This window comes from Podarcis gaigeae, assembly GCF_964106915.1.
Source record: "Podarcis gaigeae genome assembly, chromosome: 2".
NCBI lineage: Eukaryota > Metazoa > Chordata > Lepidosauria > Squamata > Lacertidae > Podarcis > Podarcis gaigeae.
Window position 1 is genome coordinate 100,461,379 of NC_139679.1, and position 22,380 is coordinate 100,483,758.

The 22,380-nt window shown below is 42.8% G+C and overlaps 1 protein-coding gene and 1 long non-coding RNA gene across 5 annotated transcripts in view; both read right to left on the reverse strand.

Annotated features, from left to right (window-relative positions):
• The window catches only part of LOC310838267, a 466,315-nt gene that overhangs the window by 258,779 nt on the left and 185,156 nt on the right, over positions 1–22,380 (reverse strand). The window lies entirely within an intron of this gene.
• Positions 1–22,380, reverse strand: part of SLC25A26 (solute carrier family 25 member 26) — a 144,340-nt gene that overhangs the window by 21,188 nt on the left and 100,772 nt on the right. For 3 of the 4 annotated variants that reach the window (XR_014560647.1, XM_083725202.1, XM_083725204.1), the window contains 2 exons: positions 19,043–19,087; positions 6,646–6,715 (listed from right to left, as the gene is read on the reverse strand). Coding sequence is in view for 3 of the 4 variants with exons in the window: in XM_083725202.1 (XP_083581328.1) it covers positions 6,646–6,715; positions 19,043–19,087 (115 nt within the window). In the remaining variant the exon portion in view is untranslated. The remainder of the gene's footprint in view (positions 1–6,645; positions 6,716–19,042; positions 19,088–22,380) is intronic. The other variant, XM_083725203.1, reaches the window with a different exon arrangement.

Genomic DNA, 22,380 nt, shown 5'->3' on the forward strand with positions numbered 1-22,380 from the left:
AAAATACCTACCCACCCCATTGTTCTAGACGCATTTTGCGACAGGGAATTTCATTAGCGCAAGCAGTTTCTGAGCTCTGGGCGTAGAACTGTGCCTAAGATTTCAGATTTAAGCTGCAGAGTGGAAGGAAAGGAGGACCTTTTTCTGCCTCCCCGCTCTATGAAGACTGGAGAAAAGACTCTCTTAAGAATATTAGGGGGGTGGGCAGGGGAAGGACTAGAGCACGTGAAAAATGAACATAATGTTTTAGTTCATTCATTTTCAGCTCTGTATTCTTCTTATTAAAAAAGCCCACCTAGACATTCCATCGTTGCGCCCGTAACCTAGGTTTAAGGTGCCATTTAGCTCCTAGCTTTCATATCTCATTTTCTAACACTGCTACTCGCGTGTTGCTGACACAAAAGATCCACTCATATATAATGTAAAACAATGAAAGATTACTGTCTCCCCACCCCTTTTTACTATTTCCTCCCCTTACTCTCCACACTTCTCTTTCCGCCTCAACCCCATATTGTCGATAACAATAATGTCTCAAAGTGAATGTATGTACTTTTGTTAGTCGTGGAAAATACTGTAATAAAAACATATAGTGGGGGGAGAAAACTAACGAACAACAATTCTAAGGAGGGTCTCCCCCCCTCCCAAATCTGATGCGTAACCTGTCTGTCTTCCTGAGGAGACTCTGTCAGGACACCTGACACCATGCCACAGTGTAGCTTGAAAGGAGATACACCCCACACTTGGAGACACCCCACACTTTTGAGATTCCTAGAACGAGAGCAGAGCAATATCTCCACCTGCACTGGTTGTAGATCAGACTGAAAGCTCACATTCCATAAGAATAGCTGCATGGCATCCTTAAGACATGCAATCAGTTAGTCAGCAGATATGGCTAGTCTATAAAAGGAAGATTCAACTCATAATAGAAGGAAGAAATCTCAGGATGGGGCATTTCATCTGCAATGATTTAACCAATTTAGGTTTGGAAGAACCGTCTTGGGCATCTGTAAAGAGTCAGCTCTAAAAGAAGATTTCATCATTGCCTTTATACCTTGTATGGGCAAGGAGACTCTCAAAACGCAGCACTGTAAACTTGTCAGAGCTAATTAGATCAGAAAGGCAAACCAAGGCAGCTGTCCAGGTTTATTGCACAAAAAAGCCTTCGCTAGCATTGTACTGTTCGCAGTCTTCACTTCTGATACATTTCTGCCTCGACAAAGATGCCTGTGATTAATAAAGGCAGATGGCAGCACGAAGCAGGGAAGACAACAGGGTAATTTCTCCAAATGCATCAAAGTAACACCATAGATCTTGTGCACTGTAAGATATGCCAAGATGGACTGGATCAATCACCCCCACCTGTCGAGCTGCCTAATGCCAAGGACAGAATACCAAAACAAAACCCTCTGGGAAAACAGTATTTAAAAGTATCCTGACTTCCTTCAGCAAGTAAACAAAACAATTCCCTTATTGTATAAGACAAAAGTCTCTCACCAGCAGCCGTGAGTTGCTGCTGACCATTCACAAGCAGAGCAGGGAAGAGAGAAAGTTACAACATTTGAGGTCTTTTAGTTTATGGCTTTAGAAAAGATGTGCTGTATTCCTAGACCCATGAGCAAAGATAATCACCTGGCCCCATGAAATACATTGCAAACAGCTGAGGCTGCTATCGAAACCCCGCTCACCTGGGAGCAAGCCCCATTAAATTCAATGGGACACACTTCTGAGTAGACACGGTTAGCACTGTGCTGTAAAGCATCGTAGAAAGTTTACTTCAACCACCACTGCAATTTTGCAAGCATTTAAACAAAAATATAGTGTTGGCCATTTAACTTAACACTAATGTTTGTTTTCCCTCTGCCAAGTAGACAACATTACGATTAGGGGGCGGGGAAAGGATCCAGTATTTTTTCTTGGTTAACACAACAGTTCAAAACAGAAGGCTGTGTTTATCGTGTTTAATGTTTTTTCTCTCCTCTGACCTCTAAAAGGCTTTAAGTAAATTTTGTGGTAACGCAAAGAACATGAGCAGCTAGGGAGTCTCAGACAGTTATAGTGTCTGAATACAGCCTTTGTGGTATTGGCAACATAGCTGTGATTAAGGATTGGCTAGCGGCTTGGGCTTATAAACTTTTATTTTCCTTTCAAGAGACCTGCAACATGGTGATAAATGTAAATAACTCTCACGCAATGGTTTGACTTACTTTATGCTTATAAACCATAATGTTTACGTATGGTTTTATATTGGCGTGCGGGTGTATGCACTTTTCCTCTCCGCAAATGCTATAGACACGTTGCGTTTGAAGGAGCTGGATGTGTCAGAGGGGAAAAGGGGATCAACAAGGATCTAACCTAACTAAAACAAAACAAAACAAGACAAAGGAGCCCCCCACCCCCGTCTTCCAAAACATATGAAAATATTGGGACAGTCTGGAATTTGTTCCATGGGGACATGAAAGTGGAGATAGGTGGGGAATCTGGCTTGTTGCTAAGCAACCATTAATATACATTCCAACTGCTTCAGGAAGTACCGGTAATTTGGAAAGGCATCATTTCAAATCCAGAAAGGACTTTCCACCCAGGTCATACCATGCTCCCAGCTTGGTAGCACCTCTTTGTCTTGTGTAAGCAGTAGGAAACCAACAGGTTAAGTTAATCCTGAGGGGGCCATAGCAAGTCTGTTAGGGAGGAATTCAAAGCACCTCTAATGCTGAAGTCCCCTCAACATTGTACTAGTCGCACTAGCTGAATGGCCTTTGCAAAAGAAGGAGCAGGAAGCCGGGGTCGTTCTTGTGGCTCATTGTGCATCAGTGTGCTATGTCCCATTGCACACCTAGCTTCCACCAGTGCAACTGCTGTGCCGGATTTCATTTTGCACATCCATGATTCTCACTCTTACATTAACGCAACAGCCCTTGCACTGGAAGTCACGAGAGCACTATCTCTGAGCCTATGGGTACAAATTCTAGATTTAGAGTATGGCAAAGCTAGACGTGGGCAGGAGAGTCACATAAAGCAAGGGGTCTGTTTCTGCATCAAGAGTGGAACAGAGCACTGCCTCTCTGTTCTCCCACCTTAAAGCAATCCCTCACACCCCCACTATTTCAGGCTTCAAATTGGTCCAGTTCTAGAACTGCATCTAGGACAGTGCCTGAATTTGTGGGGGCTTGAGAAGATAACCTGGAAGATGATTGAGTTCCCATCGCCAGCACATCTCATTTGGCGTTAAAAGAAGCCAACCCCACACCAAACACGCCCTGATTTACGTGCCAACCAGGAAGGCTATGGCCAGATCTAGCACCTGGAATCCATGGACAGCTGCTGGGGCCACAGCATTCTGGCAGAGAGCACAGGTGATGCCTACCTCCCAGCTAACCTTTAAGAAAGTAACATCTACACAACTTCATGCACATAACACAGCACTTTCCACAAAACGTACCGGGAAGCCCTTACAAAATCTCAAAGGTCCTTAGCCAGATATTTATAGTGAGAAAGCATATTGGGGGAGTGTGGCGTCAGTGGAAAATGGTCAGAATGGTATCCAATCATCCACAGGTTTGCAAGGAGACTATAAACAAAAATCATACTGAAACTGTTTGCTGATCCTATAGGCTTGGGAAAGTGCTACAGAATATTCAGCATGTGGTCTGGTTTCAAAATGGCAGGCGTAATGCAAAATGACAGCTAAAAATGTTCCTTTCCCCACTTCTGAGGCTGGAAAATAATGGTGGAGCCTTGAAACAAAATCAGAATGAAAGCCAGGGCTTGAGGTTACATTTAACATAATTTTATTGCCTGAAATATTGGTGACATTTGATGTTATTTAACAAATGTGAAATGCCTAGTGCTTGTCAGGATGTGGAAAGCAAACAGGTAAAACATTACCTGTAGAATTTTCCTTATATCTTTCCAAGTAACAGAACTAAATACCTTTTTCTTTCAATGAAAGCTGAAAATTCACAGAAGGGGCCCAGAATACCCCTAGACCATCACTCCACATGTCACACTGAGCTATGACCCTACACCAGTGTCTATTTACAGAGGATGGTTCTTTCAAGGCAATTATATGCCACACAAGAAAGCACATGAATACTACTGCTAATGATTCCAAGTGCAATTAAGTATATAGTGTCTGAATGCATCATCTGGTCATCCAAGCAACTCAGACTCAAGATATATTTACTCTAGTTTTTGAGGTTGTGGAGAAAATCTCAAAAAATGTCATCCACACAAACACACACAAATGTTGAGAACTGTTTCTCAGCTACTTTCAAATGCCTCCAAACACTAGTGGAGTTGCTCCAGTGGAAACGACGCAATACAAAGCCCCCCCCCCCCCCCAAACGCAGACGAACCAAGTGAACTGATATTAATATGACTATAAACAAGTACAAAGGGGCGAGGGTGGCGCTGTGGTCTAAACCACTGAGCCTAGGGCTTGCCGATCGGAAGGTCACGATTCAAATCCCCGCGACAGGGTGAGCTCCCATTGCTCGGTCCCAGCTCCTGCCAACCTAGCAGTTTGAAAGCACCTCAAAGTGCAAGTAGATAAATAGGTAGCGCTCTGACGGGAAGGTAAACAGCGTTTCCATGCGCTGCTCTGGTTTCGCCAAAAGCAGCTTAGTCATGCTGGCCACATGACCCGGAAAAACTGTGGGCAAACGTTGGCTCCCTCGGCCAGTAAAGCAAGATGAGCACTACAACCCTAGAGTCGACTGGACTTAACTGTCAGGGGTCCTTTACCTTTAAACAAGTACAAAGGTGGCTGTTTTCAGGGACAATCCCAATAATTATAAAGTGGGAAGAAGGGAATTGAAGTGGTAATAGCTACAAAGGGCATGTAGCAACCAACAACAAGTAGAACTGCCCAAATAGAGGTGTCACACGTAGTAGGTAACCTGAACGCACTGAAGAAATTGGAAATTAAGCAGATGACGGTGGCAATGGTTCAAAGCAGAAAGGGGGGCCTAGCATTCCTGGATGCAAGACACCATGACAGCTAGATAAGCAGGAGGGTTCAAGAAGTGGAATAAAGGGACGACTTGACTGCAGGAAACAAAGCACAGACACTGTGATTCTAAACATGTTAATAAGGAAAGAAGGCCTTCTAATTTCAATAAAACATATGGACATTATGGACATTAAAGGAAAGCACCACAGGAATGTGGTCTGAGTATACAGAAGCGAGTGGTGCTGTGGTCTAAACCACAGAGCTTAGGGCTTGCCGATCAGAAGGTCGGCAGTTCGAATCCCTGCAACAGGGTGAGCTCCTGTTGCTCGGTCCCTGCTCCTGCCCACCTAGCAGTTCGAAAGCACATCAATGTGCAAGTTGATAAATAGGAACCGCTCCAGCGGGAGGGTAAACGGCGTTTCCGTGCGCTGCTCTGGTTTGCCAGAAGCGGCTTAGTCATGCTGGCCACATGACCCAGAAGCTGTCTGCAGACAAACGCCAGCTCCCTTGGCCTATAGAGCGAGATGAGCACAAAACTCCAGAGTCGTCTGCGACTGGACCTAACGGTCAAGGGTACCTTTACCTTTTACTGTAATACCATGGGGTACAGATAGACAGACGAGGGATTTTCTAAAATAGGCTGTCACATGTTGTCCTAAACTGTATGGGTAGGTTACCAACTCATTTAAATGACTATTTCTATGGCTCCACTGCATACCTTGGAAAAAGACAACCTTTTATTTTTTAATTTATCATAAACAGGCCAATCTATATATATGTATATGCATTTAATGGTGTCTACTTTACTTTGGGTCAATCCAAAAGTGCCTATTCACAATTTGCCATTCACCGTGACCACTTTGGACCTTCACACTGTACACACTCTGGAAAGAAGATTTTTGCCACTCCACCCTTAGCAGCCACTAACCTGAGATTTCTATCAGACCATTAAGTTCCCCCTCCCTGCTCCTTGTCAGACGTGTGGGATGAGCCACTTGTGACATCTTAAAGGAAGTTATTTTAAAGCAGGCTGTTAGAATAAGGCAAGGTGGCTCTTTAAGAATTCAATTAACTTCCAGCTTGTTTTGCAATAAATCGTCCAAGAGCACGTCCTGCCACTCTTCATTCCAGGGATAGTGTCCGGAGACTGCCCAGATGTTTCAGCCTCCGGTTCTCCTCCGTGGAAAGTTTCCGCCTGCAGGCTGCTGCATTTAGACATTCTGTTCTCCTGACTCTACTTAATCTAGAGTGCTGTCAGAGCTGTCACATGAACAGTGAATCATGGGCCCTTATTGAAAACCCTCAAGAGGAGCTCAGGGCAGACAGCTGCACAAACCCGCACCCAAATGCAGTCTCTTCGCGCCGAGGGTTTTACAACTCAACCTCTGGATAATCCCAGAGCTTGACTGACAGGGACTGTTTGTTCAATAACAGAAATTTGTTAAAAACAAATTGGCTGTCTTTCAAGGAGACACCCTTTCCTGGGTTCCCTAACCTCACCTTTTTTTTTTTTTTTTTGCTTCCCTTTCTTTCCCCCTCTTCCACACACAGCAAGATCCATTTTCTTTGCTCTAAACAAACTGGAATTATAAAAGAATGCTGCTGTGCTGCTCGCCTTAATAGATTTGCACATTTTCCCTCCTCCCTTCCTTTCTTCTTTAGCATTTCCCAGGATAACATATAATCCTTTGCACCTGCAAAAGCTCCACAGACTGCAGACTGCCAAGAATCGACCACGTGTCCTTGCTTCCATGACCAGAGATCCTGTGTTTAAAGAGATAGGAAAGGGGAAAGTTATTAAAAATTAGTATATCTGCCCGGTCTTCCTCGTTAACTTTGGGGGGGGGGGTTGGAAACAGGAGTTTTAAAGAGCTGTTTGTGGCATTTTCAATTATGTAATAAGTCACATACACATACACATACTGAAGGACCTTATGTGCTCAAAAAAAGTAGATGGTCTGGGAAAGATAAATGGAACAGCAAGAGCGAAGGCATGTTTGCAGAGAGTTAAGTACATATTCATTTCAGCCTGGAGCAATGCAATTTTACAGATACAGCCTGAATCTTTCTTCCTCTTGGGAAGATAAAGCAATGCAAAAAGAACACTGGAAAAATATCAGGAGCGAGTTCCAATCCATATGTACATGCCAAACAAAAACCATTTCCAAATGACTTCCCTTTGTGTTACTTCATACCCAGACACAGTGTCCTAAAGCTGCTGAGAGGGGCAGGAGCAACAGCATTTTTTCACCCACTGCTAAACTGCCCAGTCTTGAAACCAAGGTGAACAACACAGGCACCACTAACAAGCGTGGCCTTCTTGACTTATGATGTAGGTCACTAACACACCCATTTTACAGATGTGGAAGTATGACCGAGGCAACCCTTTGAGCTTGCAGCTACGTTTTGAACCCAGAGATGTACATTTCTTTGAGCAGTGGATTTATACTCTACCCCTACACCCCCCCCCATTATAGACAGAAACTTCTAATCTGATTGCCGGCTGTGCTGAGTATCAATAGGCTGCCCCTTATAACAACTGTGAAACAACTTCCCCCTGCTCCCCACGCCCCCAGACGGCTGTGCATAGAAATGATTGTCTGGCCCTTGTGCCAATCATAAAGAACAATGGTTGATTTTTAAATTGTTTTAAAGGGAAAGGGTGCAAAATCTTTAATCAAGTACAGTGGTACCTTGGGTTAAGTACTTAATTCGTTCCGGAGTCCATTCTTAACCTGAAACTGTTCTTAACCTGAAGCACCGCTTTAGCTAATGGGGCCTCATGCTGCTGCCGCCCCGCCGAAGCACGATTTCTGTTCTCATCCTGAAGCAAAGTTCTTAACCTGAAGCACTATTTCTGGGTTAGCGGAGTCTGTAACCTGAAGCATAAGTAACCCAAGGTACCACTGTACTGTGTTAGTTGGAAAAGCAAAGGCATGCTGAAGTAGAGCTTGCTCCATAGCTGGAGGAAAAAAGCACAAAGACTCATGGATGGAAGCATGCCTCTACCTGGAGTTGGGCTCCAAGTTCCCTGTGCTAAACTGTAAGCACTAGGCTACCCATGACTAAGGTGTACAACAAGTCTAAAACGGAGAAAAACAAGAGCCATTAATAATGGACTACTCTACCCTACAGCCAAACTCGGAGCAGTCCAGGAGACGAAGGCCAAAGGAGAATTAAAGTTGGCCAAGAGGAAATAATAAAATCCACTCGTAGCAAGGCCAACTTAATTGTGGTGTGGTCTTCCCCAGGGAAGCAGGGAAAACCCTGTTTTCTGGATCATTTAAAAATAGACCATAGCAGACAGCACTTGAGAACATACCACAGGGAATAATCCTACACTGGAAGAGACTGGACGTGGATGACCTAATAAGTTCCATCCCATCCCTCCTTTTCATAGGGAGGCCCAAAATGAAATGTGCGAAAGAGAGGAAATGAATGCATCAAGTAAAGGGAAGGAGAAGATTATAGAATAATAGCTGCATCCCATCCGGCTAAGTCTACGAAAACCCGAAGTAAAATATTTCAATTGCCACCCATTTTTGAGATTATCTCTCTCTAAAAAAAAGAAAAGGTTCCTGCTTATGTTCAATGCTCCATATTTTATTGGTTAGATCTGGATGATTTTTTCAATACGGTGCATATTATTATTTTGCTTGTTTTTACCATGTTGCTGTGTTTTCCCGTAACATGAGGGTATAAGCACAGCCTACTGGATCAAGTCATTCACCCAACTATTCCAACACTAAAGCGTAAGCCACAAGCAGGACCTGAGCACAACAGCATTGCCCCCACTTGCGCCTCCCACTAACTGGCATTCAGAGGCGTACAGAGGTACCTTGGTTCTCAGACTTAATCCATTCCGGAAGTCCATTCCAAATCCAAAGTGTTCCAAAACCAAGGCACGCTTTCCCATAGAAAGTAATGCAAAATGGATTAATCCATTCCAGACTTTTAAAAACAACCCCGAAAACAGCAATTTAACATGAATTTTACTATAAAACGAGACTACTGATCCATAAAATGAAAGCAACAAACCATGTACTGCGGTCACACAATCAATCAATCAATCAATCAATCAATCGCTGAACTGGGTTCCACACAGTCACAAAAACAAAACAAAAAGAGCTGCAAAAACAAAATTGGAAAATGAATAGCAAAAACAGACAGACCTCAGCGTAACACTGAAAATGGAAGTGTGGCACTCAAATTAGAAGCATAACACTCAAAATGGAGCATGCTTAGCTTCCAAAAAAAGTTCGCAAACCGGAACACTTTCTTCCGGGTTTGCAGTGTTTGGGTTCCAAGTTGTTTGAGTACCAAAGCGTTCAAGAATCAAGGTACCACTGTACTGTCTCCAATAGTGGAGGTAGAACACAGATTCTTAGATGCTTTGCTTGGGGAGAAATGCAGGAGAAAAATATCTATTTTTTCCAGTTTGCACTATTTTCAGCTTCTGGAAGTTACAAAAAAATTTGCATGTTAAAGCACTGCTTTCACATATAATCCTATTCTGCAAGTAGAAAGCAGAGGTACCCGTGAGATGTGCTCCCAGCTTTATCACGATAATATATGGAAGTCTCATTTTCTAACTCTGCTAGTGGGAATAAGCATGCTGCAGTTCTGAAAACTAAAGCCATTAATGAAGTAATTCCTGCTGGATAAGAGAACTCTCAGCTACTGCAATTCTCCCCTTCTTACTGCTAGTGGTTTGTGATAGGATGGCATTCCTAAGAAGCTCTGGCCACATACGTATCTTGGCCCAAATGTGGCCCAAGACCAGGCATCCCCAAACTCGGCCCTCCAGATGTTTTGGGACTACAATTTCCATCATCCCTGTTAGCTAGGGATGATGTGAGTTGTAGTCCCAAAGCATCTGGAGGGCCGAGTTTGGGGATGCCTGCCCAAGACGTTTCGGTGACTGAAAATCCAGGCAGCACCCTTCCTGATGATTAAAATATAATAATAAACTATATAATAAAAAACAATTTGAACACAGTAAGAGTCTGTTGGATCAGACCAGGCCAGATTTGTCTAGCTCAGCATCCTTATTTCATACAGAGGTCAACCAGATGCCAATTCATAGTATCCAAACTATGTGGCTGCTTCACTCTACCAAACAATAGGACAAGCACACCCCTTCTAATGTTGCTTTGTCTTAAATATATTCCTGACAAAGGTTAATATAACTAGCAGAATGCAAACAGTGAAAACAGGTAATGTCTACTATATTGAACTGGTGATATAAAAATATATGTCATGGCATTGGGAGATTTGGGTTCAAGACCCCAATCAGTCAGCAGGTGCCATTCTTGGGCGGTTCCAATCTCTCAGCCTCAGCACCACATCAATAATAGGAACGATGCGAAGTCCAACAAGATACACATGCAAGTAAAATGTATAATCTGATCTACTGTAGACCAATAATGACCTTCTATATGAGGGCAGAGTTGCGCAACAGTACAATTACTTTGGCATCCTGAATAAACCCAGGGAACACAAAAGCATTTAGAGGTTAAGGGAATTGGCAGTGCATCTCATTACGGAAGTTTCCTTTCTTTGGGTCCAATTAACTCTGAAATTGTAACTGCACTGACAAGGTATCAGTGTGAGTACACAAGCCTTTGGTCATCTTGTTTCTCTCTAATGATTCCCTGTCTGATTGCTCCAGGCATGCGCTATTAAAGACAGCAGGAAATAATTAGCCGTGTTTTTCTTTCAGGGCAATACCCATTCCCACCAGCATTCCCAGTACTGGAAAGCAAAGATGACAAGCGCTGCACTTTTAAAACAGGCTGTGATGCCAAGCCTGTGTCATGTGCATTCTATTAGACCCAAGACTGAATAGAAGACTTTGTTTTCCACTTCAAAGGACCCATCCCAATCTTGCGCTCTTCCCTTATGAATAACAAATTGGAAATAAATCTTCTGGCTGAAACACATGGAAACTCATACAACCCAGGCCCTCCTTAGCTTCCTAGGTCACTTGTATGCTAAGTTGTGTTTGCTTGTTGTTGTTGTTTTTTAAAAAAGAAATACCAAAGCGAGACCTTCATATAAGTTCATCGTTCAGCTGAGGGTCTTCTGGTGATTCCCCCACTGTGAGAAATGAAGTTACAGGGAACCAGGCAGAGGGCCTTCTCGGCAGTGCAACGCGTCAAGGAGATAAAGAGTTTGGATTTGATATCCCACCTTTCACTCCCTTTAAGGAGTCTCAAAGCGGCTAACATTTCCTTTCCCTTCCTCCCGCACAACAAACACTCTCTGAGGTGAGTGGGCCTGAGAGACTTCAAAGAAGTATGACTGGCCCAAGGTCACCCAGCAGCTGCATGTGGAGGAACGGAGATGCGAACCTGGTTCCCCAGATTACGAGACTACTGCTCTTAACCACTACACCACACTGCAAAAGAATTACACAACTTTTAGAAAACATCTGAAACATCTGGGGGGGGGGGAGTTTGACTTCACCCCAAGGGGAACTCCTCCATTGTCTCCCAAGACAGATGGATGCCGACATAAATGAGTTTACTTGAACACAATGGAGACCTAGATTGCTACGTTAGCCATCTTAGATAGCAACCACAACAACCTAGGTTCTTTTGGGTGACCTGCCTGCAAATACCTAACTCTCACCATAGCCTTGTTTACATACACTTTGCCACCCACATCAGGGCAGAATGCTCGATGGCAGAATTCCCAGTAGAGAGGTGGCAGTGAGCTATGTCTACTGGCACTGAGTAGCCCCTCCCCAATCTCAAATTCTGCACATGCTCAGAGGCCCTCTCTTCCCTATTTATGAACATATCAAAGGGTTGCGCCGGGCTTTCGATTTCAGCTAGCACTGGGTAATCTACCAAGGCTTGTTGAAGTAGGTTAGCCCTGCTAATGCAAAGGACTGGGCTGGATTCCCCCACGAGATCTCCTCCAAGCGTCTGCCTACCATCCTGAATACTGAGAAGCTATTGCATTCACCTCCCTGCCCCCTTTCGCAGTGTGGAAACTGTTTTCTTTTGGATACTTTTGCAAAGAGAAAAACAATACTCTTCATGGAGAATTCCTGCTCAGGAGGAGGAAAGAACTAATCTGCCTGTCTCGCAATCCTATCCAAACTAGTGTTCTAAGGAAAGAAGCACTCTAGCGAGAGCAACAGGCTTTGGAGCCTAGAATGAATTCAGTACATATTTGGAAGGAGGCATGCACAAACTTTCTAGAAATCGGATCACTTCCCATTCTGAAAACAGGGCTCAAACCAGCGAATAAACTTCATGTGCATCCACCCTCTGGGAGCCTGTTTTCAATGTGCTGCCTGTTTCCAAACTCTTGAGCATTTTCAAAGGGTGTTTTAACTCAGCCAGCAAAGCAATTCTTTTCCTTTCACTGTTCCAAGCGCACATCAGCTTACAGATGGTGCGCAAGAATGTCTTTGACAGTATTCTAAAGCCACTGTGAATAACAGTTATTGTGACACTGATAAAGTAAGGTTTGTTTGCTGAGCAGCTGTGGCTATATTGTTCTTTTTTTCCTGGGGTGGGGGTGGGGCAACCGTTCGGCAAATGGAATGCACACTCCCCATTGGCTGGAAGTGACATCACCTGCCTCAAAACGCTGCACTAGAAATCTGGTTTCCGTGAAGGAGCACCTCAGCAAATGGCAGACACGTTAGTGTAACCGAACGATTAGTGCTTAATCCCCCAAAGAAGCAGAGTCGTTACACCAAGAAGGAGAAGGGAATGGTAGAACGCTTACTGCACAGCTTGCAAGGAAATGGGTTTAAAGCCCTGTCTGGGTTTCATCTACCCTGGGCTTAAATGCCACTAGGAACAGTAAGAAGAGAAGTAAAAAGCTACCTTGGGGGGAGGGGGAGGGGAGCTGTGAAAAGGGAAATGGGGGGGTGGGGGGAGAGAAGGAAAGAATGTGGGACAAACTTCACTTGCCCACCCAGTAAAAACTATTTTAAGGCTTTTTAAAACGGATAGCTACATATATAGCCAATAACGTATTTCGCTTTTTTAAAAAAGGTGTGTGTGTGTGTATTGGACATGCTAAGATTGAAACTAACAACAGAATAAAAATACTAATGGGTGCGATACCATTTTAGAGGAATTTGCTGGTGACACAGGAGCATCTGAGAATGGTTTAGCTTAGACTCTCAACATCACACTCTCGTCTAAACTTTAGAATACCTAATTAGGTTAGGACAGCAAAACACGCCAAATCCATTTCTAAGCACCAGACTGCATATGCTCAGACCACTGAGGGGGAAGAAGAAAGCAAAAAAGAGGCTCCAAGCTGCAGCTGAACCTATTTGGGCTGCATATCAAGAACTGCTGTGCATCCTAATCAAATGCATGTTTATTCCAAAGTACGTGCCACTGAATTCAATGCTGCAAGTCAAACAGAATCCGTTCTGGAAGTCCATTCAACTTCCAAAACATTCGGAAACCAAAGGGCGGCTTCCGATTGGCTGCAGGAAGCCAGGTTGGCGGCATTTGGGAGCCAAAATGTCTGAGTACCAAGGCGTTCAGGATCCAAGGTATGACTGTAATGGTGCAGAGATGGAACTGCCTACCTGAAAATGTTTGTGGTCCACTTTTACATTCTGTTAAGTTACAGCACCTATCCGTCCTATATCTAAAATGGTTCATATAAATGGTTCATATTAAAATCTATTCCTTGCCTGATTGTTGACCATGATATCTAGAAATATCTCTTTTTTTTTAAGTCAAGTGTCTGAAACACTTGAAAATTCATCTTCCCTGGCAGCAGTAATTTTGCAGCTCAGAAGCCCACTCTACAGATCTTCTTGCCCAAATGGACTATAGTAACAGCCAGGGCTTCAGTGTTAACACCTGCAAGCTAAAATAATATGTGAAATATTAAGCCTCTTCATAGATCCATTCAGCCATTAGGTCAACATGTCACAAAAGATTATTTTATTATTCCTTTTACAGATTTATAAACTCTCTTGCAATATAAAAAGGTTATCCCAAGCCATCCTTTCAAAGATGATAATAAACACCAGTTAAGAGATTTATCAGCATTGAAAAATAGACAATAGAGTACAATAAAAAAGCACTAAAAGCGCAATAGAATCATTTCAATTTAGCACCCAATTTAAGCATAAGATCTAAACAGAGCACAGAGAACAATATAGTAAAAATCCAACCTTTACTCTAAATTAAAAGCATAGAAATGAAATAGAAATGTTTTCTCTAAATCGGACCAATTGCTTGACCCATAAATTTAATGAATTAAAACACAGGTATATGGTTAAATGGGAAAGGGTTTTACAAAGGGGGTGCCCAGAAATATGGAGTTTCTTGCTTGGCTTCAGCTCAGATTTTAAAGTTGCTATGAATGACAGAGAAACCTGTACTAAAATGAAGTTACAATGGCATCGGTCTCCATGGGGTGGGGAATAATAATGGGAAGTGCTGGTTTTGCAAGAAAAGGAAAGGGTGTTTCATGAAAGAAAGGCTGCCCCACACAGAATACACTGCAGTAGCCTAGCCTGGATGTAACCAGAATATGAGTAATGGAGGCATGAGCTAACATATCCAAAGAGGGCTGCACCAAGTGTATCAGCTTACGGTGATAAAATGCACACCTAGTTACTGTAATCTCTTGAATTTCTATGAATTTGGTCTTCCGGAGGGAGTGCAACCCCATCCAGACCCAGCTAAATACTGGAGCAATTGACACATAGCACCTCTGTCTCTTTTGAATGAAGCTTCAGCTTGTTTGTCTTCCTCCGCCCCAAAACTGCCTCCAGACACCGGCTCAGGAATTATTACTCAGGTTATCTGAATTTTACTGGCAATAAACTGTTTAGATTACACTCTCTCCAAACCCCCAATTGCCTATTTACTTTGTGAGCTGAATTCCACCAGTGTACTTCATGCCCTATGTTTATAATACATTTCACCTCCAAAGCATCTTGAATGTATCCTAAAGCAGCCTTGTATTCTGAGAATCACTACATTGCACTCCTGTTTTTAAATGTGGTTGGGGTTTTTCTTGGAAAGCACACGTTGGCTCTTTCCCTCCTTCCCTTAATGCTGTCATCTCCATTGTGCAGAACAAAATTATACCCAAAATTACTGTGTCAGGCTAGTACACAACTTAAGAGAAAGCTGCCACAACACTATGGTATCACAGCAGACTCCAAATAAGGCAAGTGAAGTTATCGTAAAGGTTGAGACGATTCCCAGATGCCTGGATGACGAAGACACCTTTGCCAAAAAGCACTTCATAAACAAGCCACTTGGTTTCATAAGACCTGATATGTTTGCTAGTAATAGATTCAGCAGTTCCCAAGTAGGTGCACATCACTCTAAATTGGAAATCTCAGGGTTTTGAAGCTAAGGCCTGGTCTGGTGAGCTACCACAGACTGTGGGTGCTTAAGCCACTGGAGCCCTTGTGAAGCCCACAAGGAAATGAGGATGTGAAATATCAACCACACTGTTACAGTCATACCTTGGAAGTCGAACAGATTCTATTCCGGAAGTCCATTCGACTTCCAAAACATTCAGAAACCAAAGCACGGCTTCTAATTGGCTTCCTCCTGCAGCCAATCGGAAGCCCCGTTGGACGTTTGGGTTCCAAAGAACGTTCGCAAACCGGAACACTCACTTCCAGATTTGCAGCGTTCGGGAGCCAAAACGTCCAAGTACCAAGGTATTCAGGATCCAAGGTACGACAGTACTGGCAAGTACAAAATCCCTGGATTTTTGAGATAAGTACTAGAAGCCTGGTCTCCGTTCTTTGCCTAGCCAAAAGAGTAGAACCTCCAAAGATGAGATTGGGATACTGCCACTCAAGGCATTGGCCTAGCCCAGACACCCCCAATCTCGGCCCTCCAGATGTTTTGGGACTACAACTCCCATCATGTCTAGCTTACAGGACCAGTGGTCAGGGAAGATGGGAATTGTAGTCGCAAAACATCTGGAGGGCCGGGGTTGGGGATGCCTGGCCTAGCCTTTTAATCTTCTATGTTTTTCATGATGTGAGGAGGGAAACAGGTCGAAGATACACCTCTTTGCAAAATATAAATAGAAAACCATCAATCCATCAGCTTTCGTGTGGGCTGCGTAATTCGTGGGGCTGACTATTCACAAGTAATAAGAACGCAGGGACAAAACATGTGAAAAGGGTCCCACATGCCTGGCAGTGCAATCTCCTGCTCTGAGACAACTTTCCTCTACACCCTATTTACCAAAGCATCTTCAGCGGTATTTCAAAATGTGTGGGGAGCCTCCATGAATAACTCCCACTTCAGACTGGAGGGTAACTGGAAGAGCAACTGAGATGAAGCTACTGAGATTGTCCACACGCTCTCCTGTACGTTTACACTCAACCTTAATGCAGAATTCCTGAATGGTCCTGCTAGCTAGGGATCATGGGAGTTGTAGGTCAAAAACTTCTGGAGGGCCGAGGTTGAGGAAGCCTGCTCAAAGCTATTCGTGTTTGGAGCTAGGATTCTTGAATGATTGCTTCCCTCCACATGCACCTACTCATACTTAAGATCATCTTCTGATGCCTCCACTGGTTACCCCACCAGATGAGGTGTGGTGGATGGTTGCTGGGGGAAAGGGCCTTTTCAATGGGGGCACCCATGCTACTGAATGTCCGCTCCAGAGAAGAATGCCTGGAAACTACCTTTGATATAATTTCAGCTCAAGGCAAATACCTTTTTATTTTCTTAGGACTTTAAAATCCATTAATTTCGACTGGTGTTAATAATAATAATAATAATAATAATAATAATTACATGCATTGGTGATTGATGTATTTTTAATCAATCTGTATTGTAAGCAGTGAGAACATGGCTATTGTTTGACATATTAATATTTAAAATAAATAAAATTATTTAAATGTTTTGAGTTACTTTATGGCTTTCTGTCAATATTATACCCAAAGCATTCATTATTCAGGAAGTTACAATCCCTTTTAAGCCAACACAAAATTCGCAAAGGCATTTTTAGAATGAAAATTCCAGTTTTCAAATGTCAAAAAGAGACATTCTCTTTATTTTTCAAAACATATCAAATTTACTCTTTCATATACAAAGCCATTCTTTATCAAATAATATTAGAGCTTAGAATAGCTGCTGTCTTTCCTAAAGTTTCTGCCACCATGTCCCATTAGATCAGGGGTTGTCAACCTTTTGGATCAGGGGGATTCATTTTGAATTTTCAGGGTGCCAGTCACAAAATGGCTGCCATGGGGGTGGCATAACACAATAGGGAGAGTACAATCATGGTGAAACTTTTTCCATAACTGTTTTTCCATACAAGAAAAGGCTTAACATGTTCAATTTCTGCCTTGGAAATAAGGCCGTAGCAGGAAAAGTGTATTAAAGAGCAAAAGAAAACAGCAGCAGTTTAGAACCCTGGTGTGCAAACAATTCACTTATCAATCGCATCTGTAGCTTCACTCATAAGCTAAAAACACTGACAGGCAAAAGCAGCCAGGCTGGCTCATCCCACAGCAATGGCTTAAAGGAGTCCATGTATATTTTGCCACATAACTTTATTTCTAGAAGGACTATGGGCTTATTTTTTTAAAAAAAATACAAAATAAAGCTGGGTCCCTTGCCCTGGGGCAGTATTGAAGGCCTTAATGGGCACCATGGCATGGCATGTGTGGGCACTGCACAGGGACTCCTGCACTAGATTACTGTAAGAATTGTTTGTGGCATTTTCTTATAATCTATCCATACTGAATATTCAATCAAGAATAAAACAAGCATGATTAGAAACACTATTCTCTTTGGGTTATGTGAAGCTACAGTTTTGGGCTTCTTCCAGCAGGGTAACTTCGAACAGAAAATATATTTCACGTTTCTTTTCATGTCCCTTGAGCAAAAGCCTGGTAGTGGATGAAATTTACTAGCATCTGACAGCAGTTTGGTGGTTTATGTAAAATTATTTTGTGGTCTCAGTCAAGTTCCAAGTGGGCCAGTGGCTTCAACGCCAAAACCACCAGTACAATTTAAGTTAACTATGCCTCAGAAGATAGCGCAATGCCTCATTTAAAAGAGGAACTGGCTTATAAAACCACCCTAAACAAAAAAAATCTCCCGGGCACAGATAATAATTGATGACGTGTATTACTACAGGCTGGGCGGGCAGGATTTGCACCCAATTCCTTTTCCTTTAGTTAAAACCCAAATGATATAACACATTAAGCCCAGAATAAACAGCACTGATCATTTAGCTTACATTTAAGACCGTGGGCAGGAGTTACATCCAGGAAGAAGGGGAGGAATAAGGGCTGAAGGGATACGAGTAGAGAAATATTGGCAATTTAATTTAGCTTCAAACATTCTAGGTTGTTTCAAGCACTTACAGGGTGCGCATTCTGAAGCTGCCACAAAGAATTTGGCTCCAATCCTATACAGCCTGCAGCTAACCTGCCACCTCCCTGGTGTTGATGAACTCCAAGTTCCATCAGTGCTATTCAGCTTCCCCAATGGTCAGAGAAAATGGAAGTTTTCCCTCAGAGCTGCCACTGCCATTATCTTTTCTGCCCGGCAACATCTCACCCAGAACGCCAAAGGTTAGCCACCCCGCTACACAGCCTTTACTGGGAGTATGTCCCACTGAACTCAGTGAGAACTGAACTTCTGAGTAGGCAGCACAGGATGGTGGTGCTAGTTTCTTTTATTTCACCCAAACTTCACAAGAAGCTATGAGAAACGGTAGAGTAGTATGGTGTCAGAAATGCAATTCTGTCTTGGGTACAGCCCAGTGTGTTAGAACAGTGACACTTGGAAAGAAAATAAAGTGGCATATGATCAGACTGTGTCCATCCACCAAACCTCACAAGCAGGCTTTCAGTTTTTCCCTGAGATATCTAGCCAAAATTTACGAGCAGCATAGTCATAGGTTACATTGATCTCACATTCACCACCTCCCCTTGTTCCTGTACTCGTTTTACATGGTTAGTCTTTCTTGGTCTTAATCACCATTCGGCCATTGATTTGTCCCCAACTGAATTTTACATTGCATTTATTTTACCTTTTTTTAAAAATGGCAACATTCACATTTATATTTTTCACTTTCAAAATGTTTGTATGAGAGACTTACCTTTAAGGACTCCCACAGAGGAAATTGTACAAGGGAGAAAGGAATCTGGAAATGGAGAGAAAAGGGAAAAAACACCTGTCACACAAGCAAAAATTATGCTGGCATGTTAGTCAGCTTTCTAAATTGGGAAGTTACTGTTCACTTGTTGAACTGTAGCTTATTAAATTTATAAATCCTGGAGGATTAAATTATGCACACGCCTTGTTAGATGGCTGGTTTTTCTACAGAACCTTTGACTCTGTTTAGCACATTCCCTGCCGAGAGGTTAACGTATTGTTATGAGGGTGGGCTCTAAGAGTAATAACTGGCACCATCTTAGTATGGTGAGTTTGAAAGTTTGACTCAACATCTGGGAAAGCCATACAGAGGATGGTTTAGAAGCTATGCACAGAAATCTAGCTCGCCAAAGAACTGCCAGCTCAGCTTTAGAGCTCCGCAGTCACAAAGGCTTAGGTTAAACCGAAGACTTAAAGACACTTTATAGGGGAAACTATATTTATGATATCTGGCTCACCTCAATACTGACCACTGAAAATGGAGTCAGTCCTGAAAGTTATTAATAACTGGGGAACCAAAGTTGTCAGCACTTGAAAATGCAACTCTGGAGGCTAGCCATCTAACGTTTCCATCACTCAGCCACGGCTAGGCACCCAAATACTTGTCTGCCCCTCTTTTCAACTTCTGGTTTCAAAAATATAAATGGTTGAGGTGAAAATTTTCCATTCCTCATCCAAATATTCAAGGGCTTGACTGACAGTGGTAGAAGCCTTGGAAAGGTACCAATGACTACCACCGCATGATGACTTTCTATAGCCTCTTTTAGAAAGACACTCAGTTCTGCGAGCAGACACAACAAATGCTTGGTTGCTCATCACTCCTTGCAGCTCCGCAACCCATGGCCCAACAGCCAGTCTCCAAAAAGAATTCCCTCTGTGCATGCATGAAATCCATTCATAAAATCCAAGACCACCACTTTGTGGTGTGGAACAGAGATTGTGTGAATTCACTCTGGGCCAGTGAGGCTGTGATGGGATATCTGGTTTACTGCACATTTAGTAAACCTTTATTTTCTGCTGGAAGATTAAGATGCTACAGATAAAGACATTAGGTTCTTGCCATTAAATTGTCCAGGGATCTTTCTTCACAAAACAGTATGAAATAATCCCACAAACTTTAGTGAAACTTTCTCTGTTCTATCTTATTATTAATCCTTACAGGCAAATCCTTGTTTGCTGCTTCTATGGGACACCATCAACATAAAGGTACTTTTGTCTCTGTCCCTCTGAATTCAACAATGTTTAAGCATTGCCTAACTGTGCGCTGGACTGCAGCCATTGTTATTTTATCATGTGCGTTATTTTATCATGTCCATAATGTGTTTTTCCAAAAACTGGTTTCTATAAAGGCGCTAGAAACTTTAAATGTAAAACATTATTATACTATGACTGTCAACATGACAGGCTTCAGCTCATACAAGTTTACATCATAGATTGTAGCTGTCCTATTAAATCTATACAGACTTACAACAAGGAAGAGTAAAGCTGAGAGCCAGCCATTCATTGTGACATTTAATTTAGCGTTATTCTAAAATGCACTCAAGAGGCCTGGCATGCACTGTTTACGCTTTCTTTCTTTTTTTTATGAAGATGACTAACCCAATACATACATTTTTAACAAAACAGCAAAGAAACAGATGTAACCGCTTAACATTAATCTAATATATTCACTCAAAAAAACCACTTGCATCTGGCTATCTGTCCACATCACCATCTGCATGTGTCTCAATTTCAACTTCCAAAAATGGAAAGCCAGCATAATAAAATGGGAGTTTGTTGTGATACTTACTCTTATTTTTCATGGCTATGACTCTCTGTCTTAACTACCGTAGGTGAAGAAACAGGCTTTTCTGCAACAAATGAATCTCATGCCTCTAGTGACATTGTGGTACATGTGGTATTGAAGTTTCTCAACTGCAGTTCAGAGAATGAACATCACATTTCTAGTTCTGAAAGCTTGTTGTTTCCTACCAAAATCTTTGCAATATAGCCAGGCAGTGTCCTGAGTAAGGTCACTCAGTGAAATTCTTGAGAGAAAGGGGTGTAGTGATTGATCCAGCTACCAGAGTAAGAACACTCTTTAGTGGCCAGAGAGATGCACTCCATGCCTACTGGCGAGGCAACACTGGTTTGATTCCTTTCCCTCCCATACAAATGCCAGTTCCCAGGCAAAATTAGGCTCAACACTCAATAACTTGGCCTCAGTCTTTGAGGTAAGAGGGTAGCATTCACTCCTTTCCCCTTGTACTCATCCCTGTCTTCTCCACAGTAGCACCTCAGGGGATCTCTCCTTGGTCTTGCACTTTCTGTTGCAACACACTTCATACCAGTTCACCTAAGAAATCTACTCCAGTCCCTGGAATAGAACCGTGTTAGCTGCCCCTTCTTCTGGAGCTACTTTAGAAACTATAAGAGAGCAGTTGCAGTGGGATTTTGCAGCTACTTATTTTTCACCCCATTTTTCAAGCCGAAAAGGTTCTGAGAGCAGCTTGCATGACATCAGTAAACAAAACATGGCAGCTCCTCCGGCCAGCAGACCTATTATTATCTAAAAGGCCAAGGAAAGTGGGATGAGGAGGGAGGATGAAAAGAAGCAGACTCAGGCACCAATTCTGAAAGTTGTGTGGTGGTTCAAAAATATCCACCTGGAATAGGAGCAATAGAGGGAGAGGAGGAGTTAAGTGGCTTCCCATCTTCTCATCTGCAGCAGCCTGAGGGAATATCTCCTGCTGGGTACAAGCTTACAGAGTGCAGATTTAACCTCCCTATGCTTCTTGTTAAGAACTGAGTCAGTCATGAAGCTGTCCCAGACTGCATATTTCAACACTACCCATGTTTGAATCATCACACCATCTTATGAAGGTCTGGACTATAACCCTTTTCTGGATCACAGAGATGAAGTTGGAAGGGGTACTTTGCCTCTCTCTGATTTTCATAATCGACAGTTCTCTAGAGGAACCTGCCCACTAAAATAGGAGAAAGCACACTTTTATAGAGTATACAGAGATGCAAGCCAGTTCTGAAAAAGCACTAGCAACTTGTATTTGGTCTACACCATGGGTAGGCAAACTAAGGCCCAGGGGCCGGATTCGGCCCAATCGCCTTCTAAATCTGGCCTGTGGACTTTCCAGGAATCAGCAAGTTTTTATATGAGTAGAATGTGCCCTTTTATTTAAAATGCATCTCTGGGTTATTTGTGGGGCCTGCCTGGTGTTTTTACATGAGCAGAATGTGTGCTTTTATTTAAAATGCATCTCTGTGTTATTTGTGGGGCATACGAAT